Below are 23,488 nucleotides of genomic sequence, written 5' to 3' on the forward strand. Positions count from 1 at the left end.
TAGATAAGAAAAACTGCTGAGTGTAGACAATGTTATTGGTTTTGAAAAGTGAACAAACGCGACCTCCTATAAACGAGGAGAGAGTTTGACTGGGCTGCTCAGACAACGCTGCGGGTCACCGTCCGATGCAGGCATCGGTGGTTACCTAAATTTGACGTCAGGAGATTGGAATAAAAACAGTTTGGAATAGCTTTACGTTATAGTGCCCCATGTCTGTTGTAACGAGATTTTACTGTATCTGATTGCTGCAATGTACAAGTCTGTAGGCCCTCTATAAAAATTAACCGACTCGCTTAGTCCGAGAGCAAAAGCGTTGTAGGTATGGCAAAACTATAATTATAATAATTAAACAAAACAATTGTTGCCTGCAGCACCCTTTTAACTATCTCATAAATTCACCCCTGAGAGAGTTACACGGTCGTACCAAAACCCATTATCTCTGCACCACAAAACTTCTAAGAGAAAACGCAATCAGAGGGGCATTCGGCTTACGTGGTATCGCTCGCCATCCCCAAGGCCCTCCAGGATGGCATCATCCATGCGGCACACATTGGTACCCCTGATGGAGAGAGATAGTGGGGGAGATTTATTTAATCACTCAGTCGTCAAAGCAAATCAACACAGTTTTTACTTAGGAGAAAAATAAAAAAGAGAAGAAAGGGTTTCAAAGGTGAACCTTTCACTAGAAAAATTGATGCAGAAACCACAGAAGATGATTATCCAAGTAAGCAAGTAGCTTTCTTATCCCACTGAATTATGTGAATGTCCACGGATCACCGAAGTCCCAACGAAGAACCACCAAGACATCCCACTCGTCAGGCGGTAAAGCCATAACACGCTCGGCTTCGGCGCCTTGCATCTGTTGGAGATGACGGTCTCATACAACACATTTCACAGCACACCCGCAGCATTCTTGGTCAGCACGGTGCTATTGATGCGCTTGCTTCTCTTCTTCAGTGAAGATTCATTTTGGGGGCATTTCGTGACGTGGATTACAGCAAACTTTCAAACTTTAGGCGAATAAAGGGCCAGCAAAGTGAGTGGCAGAGCTTCTAGAACGACACATGGCAGCACAACCGGCAGTGAATCTCCCCCGACCACAGTGGCAAATACCCTCCTGTTCCCCTATCAGTATCCTTTCCCATCGGGCAGGTTTCTCCAACAACGGCCTCTCGGGCTGCTCCTCATGAATGACATATGTTACGTGGGCACAGATAGAGACAAAACCAGGGAGCGCTCCCCTCCAACCTGACCTCCTGCCCCCTCACTTTCATGCAAGATAACCCGGCTCCCATGCAGAAAACTGCCCTTATTCACTTTATAAAAGTATCAGGCAGGTACACATTCACAAATGGTGCATGGAAAGTAATCGGCAGACTAAATGCTAATTCCGTGTTCCCTTTCACAATGCACAGACATACACATTGATGCTTTAACATACTGTAAGCTCGCACTGTAAAGCAGAATAAAGTTCGAGTACGGTGGAATATCACTGATTCGAACTCAAAGGGAACATGAAATTTATTCGAATAAAATGGAGTTCGTACAAAAGAGAGCCCCTTAAAATGTAGCGCCCGATCAATTGTGCGGTACAGTGTGCAAAATGAAAACTGTTACTACGCTTGCATTGAAACGGTCTCATCTTTCCTCCATCAGTGTGCAACATGTTCCAGAAGCCTAGGTCCGAGTGTGACAAGAGCGCGCCTCGCGCGCTGTTTGCTGTGGGTGTAAGGGTAACGTGCGAGTGTGAGTTGAGAAAGATGGTGGCTTGACACACACTGTACTCCCGCGTGCCCAATGTTGGAGATCACGTGATCCAGTGCATGCTAGGAGAGGGGCGTAGGTGAGCGCACTGCAATGTGATCAAGCAGTTGCTGCAGGCTCCTTCCTGCTCTTTTAAGCCCGATCATCTTTCCTAGGCATGACGCGTTTTTTTTTTTCTTTTCTTTTTTTGTTTTGTTTGTTCGCCCTCTTCTTGCTGCTCTAATACTCTTATGTAGCCACTAATGATAGGAGGTCTCCCTGGCAGTTTCTTACCCTGGGATCTCTTGATGCTGTAAATAATATAAAGCCCGTTTTTGTACACGCAATAACAAACAATAAACTTGAACTTGGGAAAGAGGGTGGGCGCTGCTCTGCTTGTTCCGGATCCGCCTCGGCTTCCTACGCATCTTTCCTCGTCATTTTTGAGGCACGCAACATTACGGTAGCTAGCGACGCATTGATCCTTCGTCTCTGGCTTGGCTTTGTCCGAAAAGCAGTGCATGGGAGTGAGAGATCGTAGAAATCATTGAAATACGATCTTGCCTTATCAATAGGTGATCCCTATATTCCCGTTGAAATGACTTACAACCTGCCTGGCACAATAGCTTAAAGACATTTCACAATTTACGAGTACATTTCTTCCTCGCACTCACATTCACACTTGGTGGCCGTGATGTGGCAGTTTTGGGTGCTGGCAAGAAAGCTATTTACATTTCATTTTAGTGCATTCCAATATAAACTGACCGTCTGGAACGTTTGTATACTGCATGCTTTTCTTGCACATTTCCTGTAAGACACGCTCAACAACTGGGCTAGTTAGCATGCATCGTTGAAGAGAGCACGCTAACAAGGACTTCCTAAAAATGAATAAGAGAGACACAAGAGCGCAATGTCCACAGCTGTAAGATTATTAAAAAAGAAGAAACAAATAAATAAACTGTAATAAACCTTTTCGTTTAGGCTAGTTGGTACATTAAGAAAGTATAGGCAGTGCAAGCACAAGATTATGGACAAAGACAGAGACGTAAACAGGACGAGAGGAGGACCGAGCCCTGCCTATAAACAAACTCTACTGCCCATGAAAAACAATGTTTGCACATGGTCTACGCAGCGTCCATGCAGGCTGTATTCCCACAACGAAGAAAACACTTGGTGTTTGAAAGAATGAATCGTTTAAGTTATTCGACAAAACTTTGCCCTTTATGCTACAAGGGCTTGTGTTATTTATTAAACTGGTAATACGTTTGTGTCTGGGGCAAAAATTGAAAAAACAACACCATACTTCGAGCCAACCTCTTGGCACAGCCGCATGTTTAAGACATTGGTTGTGTTTGAGCCTTCAAATGCACAAGGATAGTATTGTCACGAGCCTCTCGAAGTGGCCTTGAAGGTTTAATAACCCGTAGAGCAGCTGGCTCTCGGAAGACGCGACCGTCGGGGCTGGCTCGAGCAGAGAAGGGGCGCGCGGTCTTCTTTCTTCTCTTGGGCTCGACCCACTCTTGCCCTCGACCCACTACCTACAGGTGGCAATATCCCCCCTTCCGAACAAAAGCATCGCCTCGATGCTAAAAAAATAGGCGTAGAAGACAACGACGAAGAAGGCAGGCAAAGCGAAAGTACACAAAAAAAAGTAGCCGTCACGCCGGCACAGTCAATGAACGAAGAAGCAATCTCCCAAAGATAAATGAAAAGTAGAAACAAAGAAGGGAATGAGAGAACAAAAAAAAACGAAAACAAAAAAAAGTTACGGACGCGCAATGTACGGCTTCATGCGCACAACATGAACTATGTCTGAGCTCGGTTGTCTTTGTGTCCTACTCCGTGTCTGCGATGATGTGTCCGGAACAACTTCGTAGTTTACGTCACTGACGCGGCGGAGCACTTTATACGGACCGAAATACCGGCTCAGCAGTTTTTCACAGAGACCACGACGGCGAACGGGGGTCCACACCCAAACTTGGTCCCCGGGGTTGTAGGACACGTCCCTGTGGCGGATGTTGTAGCGTCGTGCGTCTGCCTGCTGCTGCTGGCAGATATGCAGCCGCGCGAGCTGCCGGGCTTCCTCAGCACGCTCTGCAAATTCCTCGGCGTCAGTTGTCAATAGGTCAGCGTCTTGACACGGCAGCATAGCGTCCAGCATCGTCTGGACTTCGCGACCGTAGAGAAGGCGAAAGGGCGTGAAGCGCGTCGTCTCTTGCACGGCGGTGTTATACGCGAAGGTCACGTAAGGCAAGATCCGATCCCATGTTTTGTGTTGAACGTCTATGTACATGGCGAGCATATCTGTGACCGTCTTATTCAGTCGCTCGGTAAGTCCGTTGGTCTGCGGATGGTACGCGGTCGTCTTGCGATGCCTGGTGTTGCTCAATTCAAAAACCTCGTCCATAAGCTGCGCTGTGAATGCTGTCCCTCTGTCAGTTATTACAGTGGAGGGAGCACCGTGACGCAAGACGATGTGGCGCATGAAGAAGTGCGCTACCTCTGAGGCCGTGGCTCGTGGGATCGCCTGCGTCTCAGCATAGCGTGTTAAATAATCAGTCGCGACGATCACCCATTTGTTGCCGTCGGCAGAAAGGGGAAACGGTCCGAGAATGTCCATGCCGACTTGGTCGAAAGGCGTGTGAGGTGCCTCAATTGGCTGAAGTAAGCCAGCCGGTTTAACGGATGGTGTCTTGCGGCGCTGGCATTCACGACAGCCTTTAACGTACTGTTTGACGCTTGCCGAAAGCCCGGGCCAATAGTACATTTCGCTTACTCTAGCGAGTGTTCGTGAAAAGCCTAAATGACCAGATGTCGGTTCGTCATGGCAAGCGAAGAGGACGTCGTCGCGCATGTCCCTTGGAACCACCAGGAGGTAAGCACGGCTGGTCGAACGAGCATTCTTCTTATACAGCACGTTATCTCGCAGACAGAAGGACGTCAGCGAGCGGGACAGATGGCGTGGTATGGTTGTGTCGCGACCCTCTAAATGATCGATGATCGGTCGAATCTCACCGTCGTCACGCTGCCGTCTGCTCAAGTCCGACGAACTAATGGCGCCCAGGAAGCCGTCATCATCCTCTGTTTCCTGACTGGCAGGATCAATGGGTGCGCGGGACAGCGTGTCAGCGTCTTCATGCTTACGGCCAGACTTATAAACGATGGTGATGTCAAATTCCTGTAGCCGCAAGCTCCACCGTGCCAGTCGTCCTGAAGGGTCGCGCATGCTTGCCAACCAGCAGAGGGCATGGTGGTCCGTCACTACTTTGAAGGGACGACCATAGAGATAGGGGCGAAACTTGATGATCGCCCACACGACCGCGAGGCACTCCTTCTCCGTAGTCGAATAATTCGCCTCGGCACGGGACAGGGAGCGGCTGGCATACGCTATAACTCTTTCCACTCCATCTTGAAGCTGGACGAGCACTGCGCCAAGGCCAATGCTACTGGCGTCGGTATGCACCTCAGTATCAGCATCATCATCAAAATGTGCAAGAACGGGTGCTGACTGAAGGCGCCGTCGTAATTCAGCAAAAGCCGCCTGTTGCTCATTATGCCACACAAATGGCGTATCGTCTCTTGTAAGGCGTGTCAGGGGTTCCGCTATCTTCGAAAAGCCTTTAATAAACCGGCGATAGTAGGCGCACAAACCCAGGAAGCGCCGGATGGCCTTCTTATCGGCAGGAGCTGGAAACGCGGCCACAGCGGCAAGCTTGTCTGGATCGGGTCGGACCCCTTTGGCGCTTACTACATGACCGAGGAACTTGAGCTCTTCGTAACCAAAGTGGCACTTTTCGGGCTTAAGTGTGAGGTCTGCCGATCGGATGGCTTCTAGCACACTCCGTAGGCGGTGAAGATGCTGCTCGAACGTTTCAGAGAAGATGACCACATCATCCAGGTACACAAGACAGGCCTGCCACTTCAGTCCAGTAAGGACAGTGTCCATCATTCGCTGGAAAGTAGCCGGGGCTGAACACAAGCCAAAAGGAAGCACTCGAAATTCATAGAGCCCATCTGGAGTCACAAAGGCTGTTTTCTCGCGGTCGCGTTCGTCTACCTCGATTTGCCAGTACCCGCTTTTTAAATCGAGAGAAGAAAAGTACTGGGCGCGCCGTAGTCGATCTAACGAGTCGTCGATACGCGGCAGCGGGTACACGTCCTTTTTAGTCACGTTGTTGAGCTTGCGGTAGTCGACACAGAAGCGTAGCGTTCCGTCTTTCTTTTTGACAAGAACGACCGGAGATGACCACGGGCTGTTGGAAGGTTCGATGACACCATCGTCAAGCATCTCTTGGACTTGCGTACGTATGGCTTGGCGTTCTCTTGCCGACAGGCGGTAAGGCTGCTGGTGTATCGGGCGTGCGTCGTCGTACGTGATGATCCTGTGTTTAGTGATGGAAGTCTGGCGTACCTTGGAAGAATGTGCGAAGCAGGTCCTGAATTCAAGCAAGAGCTTGCGCAGTGCTGTCTGGCTATCGGTGGACAGTTCAGAATTGATGTCAAGATGGCCCAGATACGTGTCTGCTGTCTCCACTACTTCTGACGTGAAACAGTTGTTAACGTCTGCTATTGCGTCTGCAAACGCTAACGAAGTGCCGCGAAACAGGTGTCGGTGCTCGTAGCTAAAGTTGGTAACAAGCAATTGCGAATGACCAGCACGAATCTGTATAACACTGCGAGCCACACAAACACCTTGCTTCAGTAGGTGTTCCAAGTTACTTTCGGCCACCGCTTCGCCATCGCGTAAGCCACAGCATGTGACGTCGACGAGGGTACTGGCTCGTGAAGGAAGCGTTACACTGTCTGCACAAACAAGAAGTACGTCGTCGCGCCGTCGGCCGTCTTGCACGTCGATTGCTCGTTCGGCAGAGAAAGTGATACGACGCTCTTGCAGATTGATAATCGCGCCGTACTCCTGCAGGAAGTCAACCCCAAGGATAACGTCGCGGGAGCATTCGCGTAAGACAAGGCAGCTCGCTACGAATGTAGATCCTTGAATCTCAACTCTTGTCGTGCAGGCGCCCAGCGGAGTAACGATGTGGCCGCCAGCCGTCCGAATCTGCGAGTTATGCCAGGGCGTGATCACTTTCTTCAGCTGCGTTGCTATTTTGCCGCTTAGTATCGTGTAGTCTGCGCCGGTGTCCACTAAAGCACTAACGGCATAACCGTCAACAGTAACTGGTATATCGAGCGAAAGCCGGTCGTCTCGTTCAGGTGCAGGTGGTGTCGGGTCGGTATCTTTCCGTAACTGCGTCCGTCGGAGGTCTTCAGCGCTTCGACCGTCAGCGACCTCGCCCCCAAAGATCGCTTCAGTTAGTTTTCCCGGCGGGGACTGGTCGACCGCTCGGGAGAATACCGCTGGGGCGGAGGTGAAAATCGTCTCGGAGACGGCGAACGCGACTGCCGCCGGGCAGGCGGTGGCAAGCGCTGCTGGGACAGGTATTCCTGAATGTCCCGGGGTCGTTGGCCGTATCGGGGCGGCGGTGAGTATGCGGAAAAGCCGTGAATCCCAAGGCGCCGGTATGGGCACTGGCGGTACAAGTGGTCAGCTTCACCGCAGTGGAAGCACAGAGGCCGCGAATCGGGTGTGCGCCAAACATCCGACTTCCGAGGGGGCGGGCGTCTATCGTCGACGTAGTGAACCGCTTGCTCCGTACGATGGGCAAATGGAGCGGCATGAACAACGGGCGGCGGCGTGTACCCAGCGTCGTAGTACGGTATCGGCTGCACCGACTGAACTGACACCGTAGGAGGAGCACGAACGAATAGCGGCGGAGAGGAAGCAGGGCGCTTCAGGGCTTCCGCGTAGGTCGCACGAGGGTATTCAGGAGGTACTGCCGCAGCGTTAGCAGGAGGCAAGGTATCACGAAGCGCCTGGTGCAGTTCGTCCTTGATAATGCTCGCTATGGAGCTTACCGTAGGTTGCGGTGTTACAGCGGCCTTTTGCAACTCTTCACGCACTACAGAGCGGATGAGTTCTCGCAGTGAGTCGCCGTTGCTTCCTATGGCCGTGAAAACGTCAGCAGCAGACATGCTGTTCGCTTGCCGCTCATACAAGTTCGAGCGATGCAGAAGCATCTTTTCCATGGTTACGGCCTCGGACAAGAACTCCGCGACCGTCTTCGGAGGGCTCCGTATGAGGCCAGCGAAGAGTTGCTCCTTGACCCCGCGCATCAGATGGCGTAACTTCTTCTCCTCCGTCATTCTTGGATCCGCTCGTCGGAAGAGGCGCGTCATGTCTTCGACGTACGTGGTCACAGTTTCGTTTGGCAACTGGACACGGGCCTGAATCGCTCGTTCCGCTCGTTCGTGGCGATCAGAACTGGTGTAGGTCTCCAGGAGCTGACGACAAAACTTGCGCCACGACGGCAGTTGCCCGTCGCGGTTCTGAAACCACGTACGCGCGCCATCCTCCAGGTAGAAGTAGACGTGTCTGAGTTTTTCCGTGTCGTTCCATTCGTTCACGGAGGCCACGCGCTCGTATTCGACCATCCAGTCTTCGACGTCTTCGAACACTGTGCCATGAAACGTCTTTGGGATCCGTGGGCTCTCAAGTGTGTAACGGTTCGACATCGTGCTTCCCGTACCGGTTGGGGCGGTTTGAAGGGTGGCGCTGGTCATACCGGTCGATGTGGTGGGAACCGTAGCGTCGACGACTTCTGGGGACAGTCCCCTGATCCTGCGGCTGGCCCGATGCACGGGAGTGTCGACAGGCACTGGATTCGTAGCGCGGATCCTTGGAGGGGTCTGCAACATCCGTGAGGACGCTTACCCAGCACCTCCACCAGTTTGTCACGAGCCTCTCGAAGTGGCCTTGAAGGTTTAATAACCCGTAGAGCAGCTGGCTCTCGGAAGACGCGACCGTCGGGGCTGGCTCGAGCAGAGAAGGGGCGCGCGGTCTTCTTTCTTCTCTTGGGCTCGACCCACTCTTGCCCTCGACCCACTACCTACAGGTGGCAGTATTCTACCAACCCGATTACTTGTCCCTCAAATCCCTGTCATGTCAGTCAGCAGAGCTTGAGCCGGCATTCAGCATATGGCTGAATTTGTGGTAGCCCAAGACGGGGTTCTTTTTACAGTTATGCTGTTATTGCGACTAGAACTGCTAAAAAATTTTATATGCCAGTTTTCACGATTTTATTAAAAAACTAAATCACTCACAGATATATATTTTGAGAAAATGTGGGAGTTGTTAAGTGCAATAAGCAGGCTTGTACTGTGGTAGCAACTGCACAGTTTGCGCAACGGCACGCGCCATATCTTGACAGCGATCTGCAGATGCGACGACTTCGGGATCGGTCGACTCGCAGTCGGCTTGCCACCTCTTGCGTTGCTGCTCCGCCCTCGCACAGCGCTCGGCAAGTTAATCACGAGAAGAGCCCGGTACCTCCATAGCACGTGCACAGCCCAGAGCAATTAAGTCAACCAGTGCACTTCATGTGGCCATAACATCAAATCCGATTTTGACGGCAGTTTTCCTGGGGAAGAAAAAACTAAAACAAACATAAGTCTCACTGTTCTACAAGACACACCGACGAAAAATACAGAAAATAACCGCACCTTATACAGTTAAACCTGCTTATAACGAACCTCCATATAACGAATTCCTGGATATAACGAAGTTTTTCTATTCCCCGCCGTTACTCCATAGAAGCACATGTATTTGAGACCTCTACGTAACGAAGTGGCAGCGGGAGACCCCCTCGACATAACGAATTTCCCCCTCCGACAACCTAGAGATTTCGCCCCAAATATTGTCATTTTTGCGCGAGCGGCAACCGGAAGCACCTTGCCTGCCGCGACGGAATGCGAAGCGAGCGCACGTGTGCGTGCGTGTGCGAGACGGCCCTGCATCCCTCGACCCGGCGATCTTGCCGCCACGGACGTGACCTTTCCCCCCCACTTCATTCAAATATGATCCTGCCGCTTGCTGCAGCTGGCCTAGCCCGCGAAGCCGGCACTCTCTCCTTTTCCAGCTGATGTTGCCGACGCGCTGGTACATGCTGTGGCACATCAGACTCGATGAGCGCGTACACGCGCTCTCAAACGCCGGCGGCGTGTGGAAGCGCCGCTGGAGAAGCGAGCGAAGTGACCTTCGTGCTGTTGTCTATCGCTTCAACGCAAACTGAGCGCCGAGAACACACAGCACGCACAAAGCTACGAGCCGCCAACGCACCTACACTGCTAGACTCTGCCCCAACGCAGATCGCTTTCAAGATACGGCCCGCGCGACCGCGCAGTACGCAGTTGATGCCAGAGTACAGTACAACGCCGCCCCTCTATCCCTCCCCCCTCGCTTGCTCGCTGGTGCCTCGAGCGCAACGGAAGGCGCGCTTCCTCCCTGCTTTTCTTGCGCGCGCGAGATTAGACGCGGTCGTCGGCTCCCCTCGCACGTTTTCACTCGCACATACAGCATACGGCGCGCGGCGACTGTGCTATCCCCCTTGGACTTCATACGGAACATCTATGAGCCAAAACCAACAATGCGTCATAGACACCATCTTTATAAAGCAAATACGGATCTCAAGGGCCATACTTTTTCTGGCGGAAACTGAAAATACGTCATAGTTGTCGCCCCCGGTACTTTGGGTGGCCAATGCCATCGTCAAACCACTAAGCCAAGCGACATGAAAAGTCAAAATGGCCACTCGGGCCGGCGCGGGGTGGCAGTTCGCAACGTATGATGCAGGTAGTTGCGACGCAACAGCGGGGTTACCAATGCATTGGGTTCTATGGGAGCTGTGCCGGGACTGGCCGAAAACGAACAGCCGGGAAAATGCAGCCCCGGGAACGTAACAGCGGGGTTCTACTGTAACACTATACGACGCTACAACGCCATCGTGACGCTCGCTCTTTGGTTCCGATGCCTCACGCTTATGCGAAATGACACGCGTCCACGCATCCGGTACCAGGTGCGACATTCCAAGGATGAGTGCTTCGACAAAAACGGAAAACAGGTGCACGTTACAATTGAGGGCGCGTTATAATCAAGTAAATACGGTAAACGTTTCTTTTTCGAATTTTCGTGCCGAACCTGCATAAACGGAATCCTCTTTATAACGAAGTTTTTCGGAAATTTGTCAATTTCGTTATATCCAGGTTTAACTGTATACCGGGAAATATGGTACTCAGATTATTTTGAAAATGCTGCCTAATTACATATTTAGTCTTAATTAATTAACTTCTCGAATATTGTAAGAGCAATGAACATGAAAAAAACTCCCGATACAGCTTTCTGTTGCTCAATACGTGCTACATAAAAGTGTCTTTCCGAGCGCGATATAAGCTTGCGAATACATGCAAAATTGCTGCGCGACTGGCCGCTCGGGGCACGTTACCCGTGTTTGCACTTATGTGCTTCAATACATAAAACGATGCCAATGCATTTCTCCGAAAAGTTCAGGAATTAATATCTCGAAACTGGTGTCATTCTGAGAATTCGTTCCAAGTGGATCAACCTTGCGTTGATTAGTCGTTTATGCATTTAAATTTTTTGTGCAAGTAATGTCCGCCTCTTCGAGTAGACCAGCTCATGAACTATAGAATTGTGCTATCTGCCACAGGCAAACTTTAAAAAAATTCAAGGATGCTTAAGCTTCGCCTTTAAGAGTAGAACGCAATAGCATTATCGGGACCCGTCCGCATCGCGACACGCAGCTGTAGGTCTGGTAGAAATCCTGGAAAAGGGGTTTGTGTTTTAGTTTCCTCATAGCAGAATTAGGTTTTCTCATACATTCAAATTACAATCCGACACCGATTGGTAAACAGTCCGACGGCGAATGGTAAAGTCGTACTTTACCATTTTCCTGACGGATTTCACTGTGAGAAATTCAATTTTTGTTCACCAAAACCTTGCACCGCATGGAGGGCCTGCGCAGTCGGGGTGGTCGGGGATTTTCTCCGCCACCAGCATTGCACTCCGGTTGCCGACACCGAATTTTCTGCGACACGGGGCCCTTAACGCTGTCGCAATAAAATTTCTGAAAGTGCTCGCTGAAACACCCTGTATAATAAATTTTTTCTACATTCTGTGGGCGGACCATAAATGGCAGAGATTTTATATTTTGAAGAAATGGGGGCAATTTTATGGGGCACGTGGGCCAAAACCTTGGAGTGTCTAAGGCAATTATGTGCTTTAAAAATAATTAATACTCTTCTTCTCCCAATTTTTATACTTTATACACAGCACGTAGTTGCTGTTCCTCGGTCTACTGGATGAACTATGCGCAAGGCTTATATTTCGTTGAAGTAGGAAGCATGTTGTGCGTGACAAACAATAAATGTTTTACTCTGTAGCTTAATTACAGCCTCTGTAGTAGTTACTTATCCAAGCGTTCCAAGTGTCATACAGCTGCCAGTGGCGCACCAACGGGGGGTGATTCGGGGGTTGTAACCCCCCCCTGAGGCCGACTTAACCCCCCACTTTTGTTTAACCCCTTTTCTTTCCTTACGCATTTGAGTACTGCAACTAATATGAAACACGCGCAATCGTCTGCACACGCGCAAAAAGCGTATTTTTTGACAATTTCCCGTGAAGAAATCGAAATTATTGCTGTTTAGATGGTATTGGCAAACTGTCAACCCCCCCCCCTGGCAGAGATCCTGGGTGCGCTACTGACAGCTGCAATTCACTATATTCACCAAAGTACTAAAACAACTGTACAACAGTATTAAAACAACTGCACAAGACACCTACTTCAAGTTTTAAAACAACTGCAGAAGACACCAACTTCAATTTTGGCAAAATTAGATGGACGTAAAAATTAGATGGCAGCAAAACTTTCGTTTTTCTAGTTTAAATAGAAGCATTACAAAGAATTACTGAACCCTTATTTTGTTCCTTACTTTCATGTGTAACACCAGGTTTGCAGTTGGTTTCTCTGGTGTCCTGGTTAAACTAGACAAGTCAACTTGTTTACTTTAATCAACTTCTTGAGCACCGTGAGTCTTGACAGTATTTGTTTCTCGGGTTCGGGGGTCCTAGACCTTCATTTAACTAAAAAAAAAAATGAACTATCATACCAGCATTCCTCTAAGCAAGTTTTGGAAGTATTTAACAATGTCAAGTTTCATACTATCCCAACATTTTGCATTAGCGATTGCAATAAAACTGCATGTTCTTTTTTGGCTTCCTGGTTGACGACGGTTGTGCGCAGTCCACTAGAGCAGTATGCACATGAGCAAAGACAATTCACCCACCTGGTGGCAAATGAGGTCTGCTGACGGTGGCGGGTTTCCACAATGCCCTGACGCACACGCCACTGTTGCTGCTGCTGTTGGTTGGACAGCTGCACAGTCACATAACACACGGAAGTGTATAAGCATGCTTCTGTGTGTGACGGTGATGGTGCCTAATGTATTGGGTTGCCGTAGTCTGTCCATGTGTCCAAGCCAGCGATGGTGTCAGCACCCGCAGGCAAACATGAACACATCACACTCGATGAGCGCGAACGCGCGCTGTCAAACGCTGGTGTGAGGAATTTAGGCGCCGCAAGCGAGCGAAGTGACCTTCGTGCTGTTGTCTATCGCTGCAATGCAAATTGAGTGCCGAGAACACACAGCACGCACAAAGCTACGAGCCGCCGACGCACCTACTCTGCAGCTAGACTTTGCCCCCAACGTAGATCGCTTTCAAGATATGGTCCGCGCGACGTCATGCAGTACGCAGTTGATGCCAGAGCACAACGCTGCCTGCTATCCCTCCTCAGTGCCTCGAGCGCAACGGAAGAAGGCGCGCTTCCTCCCTGCTTTTCTTTTTTTCGCGCGCAAGATTTAGACGCAGTCGTCAGCTCCCCTTGCACGCTTTCACTTGCACGTACAGCATACGGCGCGCGGCGACAGCGTTATCGCCCTTGGACTTTATACGGAACATCTATGAGCCAAAACCAATTTTAGGGCTGAAACGTGTCATAGACACCGTCTTTAGATAGCAAATACGTCATAGTGTCGCCCCCGGCACTTTGGGCGGCCAATGCCATCGTCAAGCCATCAAGCCAAGCGACATGAAAATTCAAAATTACCACTCGGGCTGGCGTGGGGTGGCAGTTCGCAATGTATAATGCGGGAACGGTGACACAGTTGCGACGCAACAGAGGGGTTACCGATGCATTGGGTTCTATGAGAGCTGTGTCGGGACCGGCCGAAAACGACGCAATAGCTGGGAAAACGCAGCACCCGGGAATGTAACAGTGGGGTTCTACAGTAAAATAGCCATACAACTGTTTTGCCTGAGAATCACCGTTTCCCACATAAGCAGCCTGTTCAAATTTCAGAGCAGTGTTACGAAAGTACAGCAGATACAGACTATACAATGGCATCATGCATGAGCTACAGCTACATGTACCTAGATGTTATTTATCTTGAATGTAAGTTTAAGCAGCACAGCTAAAACAAAGACCACATTACAAGCATTGATCCTGTGATGCACGTGTTTTTCTTTGGTGTCCTTGCTTCAGTAACAGTAACTGTATTTACTCGCATAATGGACACAGCACACGTGTAATGGACCCCCCCCCCCTTTTCCCATCAAAAAGTGTGTTTTTTTCTTTGCTTCCCATGATGATTACACTTCGAAATTGCTGCTGTTAAGTAGGAAACACGCGGTACGATTTGGCACTCGATGCGCCTTCCTATGTGCCGGAACAGTAGTCGGATCTCAAGCATTTTGTCATGCCATATGCCGCTGGATCAAACATGCATGGCGTGCTACAAAAGTAGGACACACACGGTACAATTCGGCGTCCAATACAGTGTCCGATGCGCCGGAAAAGCAGCCAGATCCAAGGCATTTTGCCGTGCCGTGGCATCGGATCGGACGCCAAATCCTACTTTTTGTCTTCTACTCTTTATAGGTGGTCGCGGGGAAAAATTGCTATAATTTTTACCCCGCATTATGAACGCACCCGAAAGCTTGGCGCAAATTTTTCAGGAAAAAGTTGCATTCATTATGCGAGTAAATATGATATATTGCAACAGTGGAGGGCATCGCCATGTAGCCAAACAGATAATAGATACGTCTCACAATAAACCGAAACGTATCATGATGCCAAACACAAGGTTGATGTAGAGGAACACTGCGTTAAGGACAAACTGAAAGTGTATAAAATTCACAAAACATGTTTGTACAAAGTTAAATCATCACAATGCAGGAAAAATTTATGTCACCCATGTTGACACGACGGCTGAAGACTGCACCACTAGACCGTCTTCTGATAGATGTTGTACGACTCCATGGCAATGCAAATTCAGTCACGCACTCATTCAAAATGCTCAATCCAGGAAGTGGCCATTTTTGCAAAATCGCCTTTAGCATGCAAGCTCATATGTCACACTCGCATTCGGATGCCAAATTTGCATTCGCACACTGTGGGATGAGTGAAAAAGCGAAGATGACAATTCTGTCCAAAATTCTTACTGTATTATTTCCAATTGACAGCGATACTTGTGAAAAACTGAGCACTTGACCGGTTTTACTGGGTTTGTCGAGCTAAACTTACAAACCTCTGTTATGTATGCATTAATCATTAGCAGCATTTGCATAGCTGAATGTGTCGGTGCTGCCATTTGTTGGAAAAGCACGCAACTGAATGCCAAGTGTAACCTATTACATTTTTTGTGCATTCGTCACCGAGCACCAACTACCTCTTAGCTACGCACGTGTTGTCATTCAAGACATTTATGGTGTCTAAATCTTTAGATACTGTAGTAGGTGGTAGTGCTGTGTCAAGCTTCTCTGCAGCCTGGGCACACAGTTTCTGGCTGCATTCGTGGCGAAACCCACCTCACAATGAACATTGACATTAATGCGATTAGCACTGAAGCAATGCAGTAACACGCTGTATTGCCACATTCTTGACTTCTGAGCAGGGGACTTCTTCAGTTATCGGTTACAGACACCTTTTTCACTTCTCGGTAGCTTAACACTCCTCACTGAATGCACGTGCATTCTGTTCACTTCTTTCTTCACACTCGGCTGCTCTTGATGCCAACCTGTCACTTCTCTGAAGCTGAGTCATTCAATTTCCTGTTGCTGACTTTTCCACTCCTTGTTCTGCTCGTCTGTCCGGGCACCTACTCAGCAGCACTAACCCACGCTGCAGGATTGGCCAAGAATGTTAACGAACCTAGTGTAACGTGCCACGTTGCCAAATACCCACGGACCAAGTTGTCTATTCCGGCACATACCAAGTTGGCATGAAAGAGGTTAGAAAAAGACAACAAACCAAAAAAGTGCATAAATTTCTCGAATAATGCTAATCGCAATAAAATTTTAAACAACACCGCCATGTGTGTTTCTTCTGGCTGCACTAGCGCATGACAGCCATAGCGATTGCAGGAATAAAGTGAGTGCCAATGTATCATGACGCCTTGATGCATCCACCTTTTGGGTATCAAGCGAGAACTGGTTCTTAGGAACAAATATTGCAGTAAATTACCGCATTTGCTCACATCATGAACGCGCCCCCCAGTTTTCCAATCAAGAAGTGTGTTTTTCTTTTCCTCGCATAATGAATGCACCCTGAACTTGCTGCCATGTAGTAGGAGAGACACGGTACGATTCGGCATCTTATATGGCGTCCGGTGGGTACGATTGTATCTGATACCGAATCGGACACTGAATGGTACTGTGTGTGTCCTACTTTTATTGCGACCGCAATCATATGGACTCCATCCAGGTGCATTTTGCTGCCATCCGCACCGACAATTGTGGCTCAATCTCCCGCATTCAAGGGAGGAAAGCAGGAAGAAAACGTGCCGTATTTCGTCGCACGCATGACACCGGGGGGTGGTGCAGCAAATGTGCATTGCGTGGCCACGCGCGCTTGAAAGCGATCTTGAAAGCGGTCTGCGTTGCTGTCGGGGGCTGAGTCTAGGGGCAACGGCTTATACCTTTGTGCGTGCTCCATTCTCGGCGCTCAGTTTGCACTAAAGCGATACACAGCATGAAGGTCACTTCATTCAATGTTGTTGCCACGCTTGCTCACGCCAGCATTTTTACGAGTGTCTGCGGTCATCGAGTGTGATGTGTTCATGTTTGCCTATGGGCACTGACAACATGCTTGTTAATTTAAATAGATAGTGAACGTTTGCAAGTTTATACGGCCGATAAAACTATCCTCACTTCGTGTAGTTGTCTACGCATTTGCTATCGCAATTGATGGTTTGCCTTTCGGGCAAAACTGCAACTTTTTTAAAGATAGCCGCAGAAAAAGAATGGCTGAACATTTTACCCCACATAACGAACACACCCCTCAACTTTGTGCATATTTTTCGGGAAAAAAAAGTGCGTTCATTATGCGAGTAAATACAGTATTCAGCGCATTCCGACTGTTGCCAGTATCCATTTTTTGGGTTTATAGGGTTTGTGCCTTCACCTAATGTAAAAAAAAAAGAATATGACAAGCCGTAGAACTCATGTTAGTCCTCCTTTACTGCATGAATCCTTGAGAATTCTCTGCAGTACTGCAAAAATTCCTCTTCATTCAAATTTCAACAGGAGATGCCTCCCCAAAGAAAACATTCCCTGACCATAATATCACTGGAGAGTCATGGCACCCACCTCAGTGTGTGCAGTGTTGTACGTGGTGGTGGATGAGTCCATCGCGGTCCTGCGCAAGAGAGCCACAACAGTCAGGGACCGTGGTGTGTTATATCAATTAAGGACACATTACCAGCATTAGCTTCACAGGCAAACACAATGAGCATGACAAGTCAAAAGAGTAGATGCACGTGTAAGTCCACAATACCAGCATTAAAAAAATGTGTGAAAAACTATTTTTTCACTATTAGTCTATTATTAGTCAAGCACAGTTACTAACACTTAAATGAACATCGATCCCTTAAGTGCCTTTTTCCTTCTTCTGCATAGGGTGCATGCATATTTATTGTGTGCATAACTTTGATGTGCCAGCTTAAAGGGGTCCGAATCACTGTTTGGGCTTGGTAAAAAACACATTCCACGAATAGAATATGCTGCTGTGAATATCTTAGCTAAATTTCACAGTTGTGCACGGCACGTGGAGTTCACAAGTGGAGCGGGAAGTAAATTTTTTCTCAAACACACTTTTTTCTCAGCTGTTTCAAAGCTGCTAGTACTTTTGTATGTCATCATATGTAAGATTCCCACAGACAGCTGCTATTGGCTGGTAGTCAACATCAACCCAGAAGGATGCTTAAATCAGTGTGCTTCTTCTTACTGTTACAGTCTATATTAATTGATGCAGTAAATAAACAGGGTGATGTAAGCCAAAATCTGCATTTTTAATATTTATAACAATTACGCACTTCGGGAAGACACTGACTATTGTCTGGTCCCAATGGGCCACGACCGCTCAAGTAGAAATTAAAATTTGGCCGCAAGGCTCGTCGGTTTGGTAGCTGTAGGGTCTTGCTAATTTAGATTAGTTTTGAACAATCAACTAGCCTCAAACCATGGTAGCTTAAGCCCAGATCACAAGTATGCTATCCCTGCCGCACCTCGCGCGGAATAGCAATTTGCATCTACAAGAGATGTCTACCAGTGCACACTCATTCTTAGCTACTTCTGGCTAGACGCCTTAGCTGACATTGCTTTGTTATTCTTAATCACTTTGAATTTTTTGAAGTTTTCCTACCTTCCCTGTGGTTCATGGCATACTTAGGTTTATTTTTAACAGTCGGGGGCAAGCATCGTAACTAATCTTAAAATAATTTTACACAAACTGTGCTCAATATTATGACCTCTATGCTAAATGACTCATGGAATGATACGGCATACAGGAGAGAAACATTTGCCTGTCCCTGATAGTTACGCAACACACAGGCAGTTCTAGTTTCTTGTAGGAGAGCACCAACAATAATTACGTTTGAAAACACTTTTCAGGCAAGGCCGTCGTGACATGACACAAGTGGATACTATAACAAACAAAACCAATGCTGGTGCTCAATAGAACAGGTGATGCAGCTGTTGAGTTGGCTTATCTGCTGAACATAAGAGTTCTGTACATGACTGCGCCCAGCAAATGGCGGCGCAAGCGGCATATAAAAGACAAGCACAAAGCTCACTTGGGTGCAATCATACTTAAAATATACCTGGGTATTAAATTTTAAAGAAGTAAACAATATTCAGTTAAGTGCTGTAGAATTCCACAAGGTGGAGGTACTGTATGTACCCGAATCTAACACAACTCTTTTCCAAGAAAATGAGCTCCAAAATTGCCTGTGCATTACAATAGCACACCGATCCAATACCACGTTCACGGTGTTGGCAACAGCCTACCAGTCACAGTCAGACGCAGTGTCATCCCCATCACAAAAGTGTGGCAAAGCACGTTTTCGTGAAGGTTGCACAACAGGTTCAATTTGTACTCAACTACAATCAAAGGCCAATCACTTTTGAAGATACTATCACTCTTGCGAGATCTCGATCATGCGACTCGGCACCGGATGCATTGGCGTATACGGCCGACAGAGTTCCTGGCACTGTGCCAAGTTCGCTGTCAGCCGCACACTTTGACAAGTTTAATGCAGAGCCCCGCGTGAAACCTTGCAAAGATGGTAGTAGACTGTTTACGTGACTGCTCGAGAATACCACCCCTGTGTGCCCGGTATCTTCGGCTAATGATGCGCAAATGGAGACGACACACCGCTTTCAATATAAAAGCTTAAAGAAAAAACAAAAAAACAAACTTCTGAATAAGACAATTTTGCATGTCTTGTTTTTTTTCGTAGGAACGAACAAGATCGACGTGCAAAATTTAATTTGTACTATACTACAACCTAAAGCAGTATTCATGGTCAATCACTGTTGAAGATGCTATCACTTTTGCCACGTTCACGATGGCGTGAAAATTCACGGTTCACGTGCTTTAAACACGTGAAAATTGGGTGCACGTTAGCTTTTGGATTCCAGTAGAATGGAGCAGTTTCATGAAAACGAAATCCCTGTCCATCCACATGACTGTACTGCAATGCTACAAGCCATTAAGCACTCTGAATTGTTGACCAGTTTTAGTGTTCTGTACAGGTACTCTAGAATTAGCAATTCAAGGTGCTTAACCCTTTCAGTGTCACTGACGTACCGGTATGCTCCCACATTTCTGTCCCACCATGTCACTGATGTACCCGTACGTTCACTCTCTCCAGTCGAATATGCAGAGCAACACAAAGTTGGCGAGCTTTGAGGTGGTTCCGTCATCTGTTGTATAATTCTAGAAGCATATTTTCTCCTCTCTCAGGCCTTCCTCACTCTGTTTTGTTCAAGGCTGCGAAATGCGCCCCAATGCGGGTGTGGTTGCAGCACGTGGAACATAATCGTTTGCAAATAGAAGGGGTGCATTCTGGACTTGGTGCACCTCTATAGCAGTGCTTCTCCGATCAAATATTTGTGCCATAATACAAGGCCTCCACTCTTGCTTGTTTCTGCCATCTGTCGTATGTTTATGCAAGATTATTTTTTTCTCTTTTTCCTTTCTTTTTTACTTGCCTCCTATCTCCACTATGGTGCACCTCATTTACAGTGACAAGGGTGCTCCTTTCATCGGTGTGCTTCCTCCAGGAAGGCTCGGCCCTCTGTCGTATCTCTTTTATCTGTTACTTTCTCTACTTTGTCTGGCCGTTTGAACTAACGAAAGTGCTCCTTCCTTTATGTTTGCAGATTTTCTTCTTGTAGCGCAAAAAACACACGGACGTAGAAGAAGAATGAAGACACACACAGGCACTAACTTCCAACAACAATTTATTTCCAGGACGGACGCCACTCTCATACCCTCACTTTTTTTTCCTCTCGCTTCAAAAGCACGTGTCTACTCACCAGGTACATGACAGCAGACTAAGGCAAGGCAACAAAGCACATGGTAAGATGACACACTTGCAGACTAGGCAAAGGAAACCATTAAGTTTAACGCATGCGTAGGAATTCGAACTGCTTCTTGGAAAGCGACAGGGACGACTTGCTAACACAAGCATCGCCAAAATCTTCAATGTGAGCCCTTTCAATGATTAGACGAGTTAATTCGCATTTGCTTCTCCCAATAATAACTGTATAACCTCGAAGCGGGTAATGCCGCATTGGCACTTGTGACAATGAATTGCGTGGAAGCCATCCGCTGCAGGCTTCTTAACTTTATTGGCATGTTCCCTAAGCCTGTCATTGACGCATCTGCCGGTTTGTCCGATATAACTCTTTCCATATTGCAAAGGTATTCTGTGAATAACACAGTTCCTACAGTTAAGTACCCTTTTCTGTGCTAATTTTCGCACGTGTTCTTCCATTAGTATGGCTGCACGATCACTTTGAGATGGCTGCTCACGCGGCATCTTAACCCTTTGAGGGTCGAATTTTTTTGCCAAATGCGACCCCCCAGGGTAAATTTTTTTTTATTGCTGATTTAAATTCTTCGAAAGAACCTATTTCGAAAAAATATGGTTGTAATTTTTTTAAAGTGACAGTAAAGTGAGGAAAAAAATTGTTTGTGTTGTAAAATACACAATGTCTATTCGTGAATAAGAAGATAGGCGCACTGAAAAATGGTTGTGTGCACGTCCGGAAACCGAAACAAGTGAGAAGCCTTCGTCTTATCGCCAACAAGGGGCTATAGAGCATTTGTGGTCTCCAAAAAAGGAACCGCAAAAACGGCAGCATCGTTTGTGTATATACGCGGCTGCCTGGGAACAGGTGTAATCGCACCGCGGTGGGCGATAAACCACCGATAAAAAAGAGATTTGAAACCAGATAGCCATCAGTTTAGTGCAACAAGTGGGATCCGTCGCAGGAGAAAACCGTAACTTGCTGCCGGTGTAGCGCGCGCGCGCGCCCGTATGCGCAAGCGAGAGCTGACGCGCCGTTGCCATGAAAAAAAAACAAAAAACGGAGAGGCATTGGCGCAAGTAAAAAATTCCACGTCTTCCTGTCGAGTGGCAGTATATGCCAAGTGAAAGAAATGATCAAAAGAGGTGCGCTTTTTAAATGTACAAGCGATACCGTACATGTACGCCATTGACCATTTTGAGGGTGTTCGCGGAGGTCGTACTTGTACAGTTTGACCCTGAAAGGGTTAAACTATTGATTGGAGAGGCAGTGCTTCCGACTCCGATTACAAGCAAAGCTCAGACCCTGACGACGACAGCTTGTCATCCACGCACGAAAGCACTGGAAAAATTAATTATTTAAATTATGGGGTTTTATGTGCCAAAACTATTATCTGATTATGAGGCACGCCGTAGTGGGGGACTCAGGAGTTATTTGGACTACCTGGGGTTCTTTAACGTTCACCTCAATCTAAGTAAAGGGGTGTTGTCGCATTTCGCCCCCATTGAAATGCGGCCGCCAAGCGGAAGCATTGGAATTCCGTAGAATTCTGACCCCGACATAGTGAAAAAGTACTGAGAATGATGCGTTATCGGGACTGCTGCGCGCTTTATTCCTTTTGTCAGATGGGAACGTGAGGACCATACCAAGAGAGCATTTACCATTATCCAAATCAATTTTATCTCTTTTGCATAACCAAAATTAAACCGTTGTGTTAATTTTATAATACCTAAGAAAAAAAAAAGCCAATGGTGGGGGCGTCACTTCTGAAACAACTCGACACTGAAATGGTCAAAGCCTGTAGCATTGTGCAACAAATTCTGTGTGTCAACTGGATAAACAGCAGTTTCTCTTCTGGGAAACTTATTCTACCTTGTAAAACTCCACAGCACTTAATTGAATATTGGTGCCTGGTTTCAAAATTTTCTATTCGGGAGTTTCTAGAAGTGCATGGGCAGTGTTGTACTCGTAAATGTGGAACAGCGCCAGGCAGTTATCAGCAAAGCAGGCAGCGTCACGTGATGCTCACCGGTGTTGCTGGGTGCTTGCAGAGGACATGATCCGACTGGTGCCTCCATGCACGAACGGCGACACCCCGTACGAGTGGCTGGCTGGCTTGCAGGGTCGCACCGTGCGCCGCACGCTGCCGCTGCCGCCGCTGATCACGCTCTGCTGCTGGGGCTGCTGTTGGGCAGTGACGGCAGCCGGCTGGTGGACGACCTTTGCCGAGGATGCCTGTATACAGCACCCGCTTCGTTCTCTTTTGTTCGAGCCATTCGTTCACTTAGTTGGTGCATTCATGATTGCATTGCGCTTAGTGTCCCACTGACGGAAGAACTAAAGAATGACCATAAAAGAACAAAAAGCTTTTATTTTATGCTCATTCTTTAGTTCTTCCGTCACATAATACTAAACACAACACAATCATGAATGTCCACCAACTAGCCCCGTTCATTGCTTCACTGAACTGTTCGTGCATAAACCTCAAGGAAGTGAGTGAAAAAAAAAATTGACAGAAGCCATGCTCATTTTTTTTTCTTTGATGTCTGCAAAATGATGGAAAAGTTATGCACTTCTCTGCAGCCGGGTTCATATTTTGTTTTGTTGAATTCATTTCTTTCCTCTCGTTCTGCTTGTCTATCCAGGCACCTACCTAATGGCACATACCCAATCTGGAGGCCGAGAATGCTCGCATACCCAGTGGCCCAAGTTGTCGTATAACTCGGCAAGACACCAGCAGCCAGCACCCATGCACGAAGCATGCTCAGGAACCAGCTGTTGCCGGTCTGGCCCACGAGTTCAATACTCGATTTCAATACAATGCTGCCATACAATACAAGCTGCAAAGGAATTCCGGAACAATAAATGGAAACTTCCATGGATAGAGATGGTGAAATGGTTGAAATAAAAGTGGCTGCTTACAAATGCATCTCTCCAATTGGACGACCAAGAGCGACC

The 23,488-nt window shown here is 47.8% G+C and overlaps 1 protein-coding gene across 2 annotated transcripts in view; it reads right to left on the reverse strand.

The window, feature by feature from the left end:
* LOC119453821 (uncharacterized) overlaps positions 1 to 23,488 on the reverse strand; it is a 95,426-nt gene that overhangs the window by 7,927 nt on the left and 64,011 nt on the right. For both annotated transcript variants that reach the window (XM_037715863.2, XM_049668553.1), the window contains exons 13-16: positions 22,560 to 22,765; positions 17,303 to 17,351; positions 12,943 to 13,031; positions 493 to 559 (exon numbers count right to left, since the gene is read on the reverse strand). In XM_037715863.2, coding sequence (XP_037571791.1) covers positions 493 to 559; positions 12,943 to 13,031; positions 17,303 to 17,351; positions 22,560 to 22,765 — 411 coding nt within the window. The remainder of the gene's footprint in view (positions 1 to 492; positions 560 to 12,942; positions 13,032 to 17,302; positions 17,352 to 22,559; positions 22,766 to 23,488) is intronic.

This window comes from Dermacentor silvarum, chromosome 5 (assembly GCF_013339745.2).
Source record: "Dermacentor silvarum isolate Dsil-2018 chromosome 5, BIME_Dsil_1.4, whole genome shotgun sequence".
Taxonomy (NCBI): Eukaryota; Metazoa; Arthropoda; class Arachnida; order Ixodida; family Ixodidae; genus Dermacentor; species Dermacentor silvarum.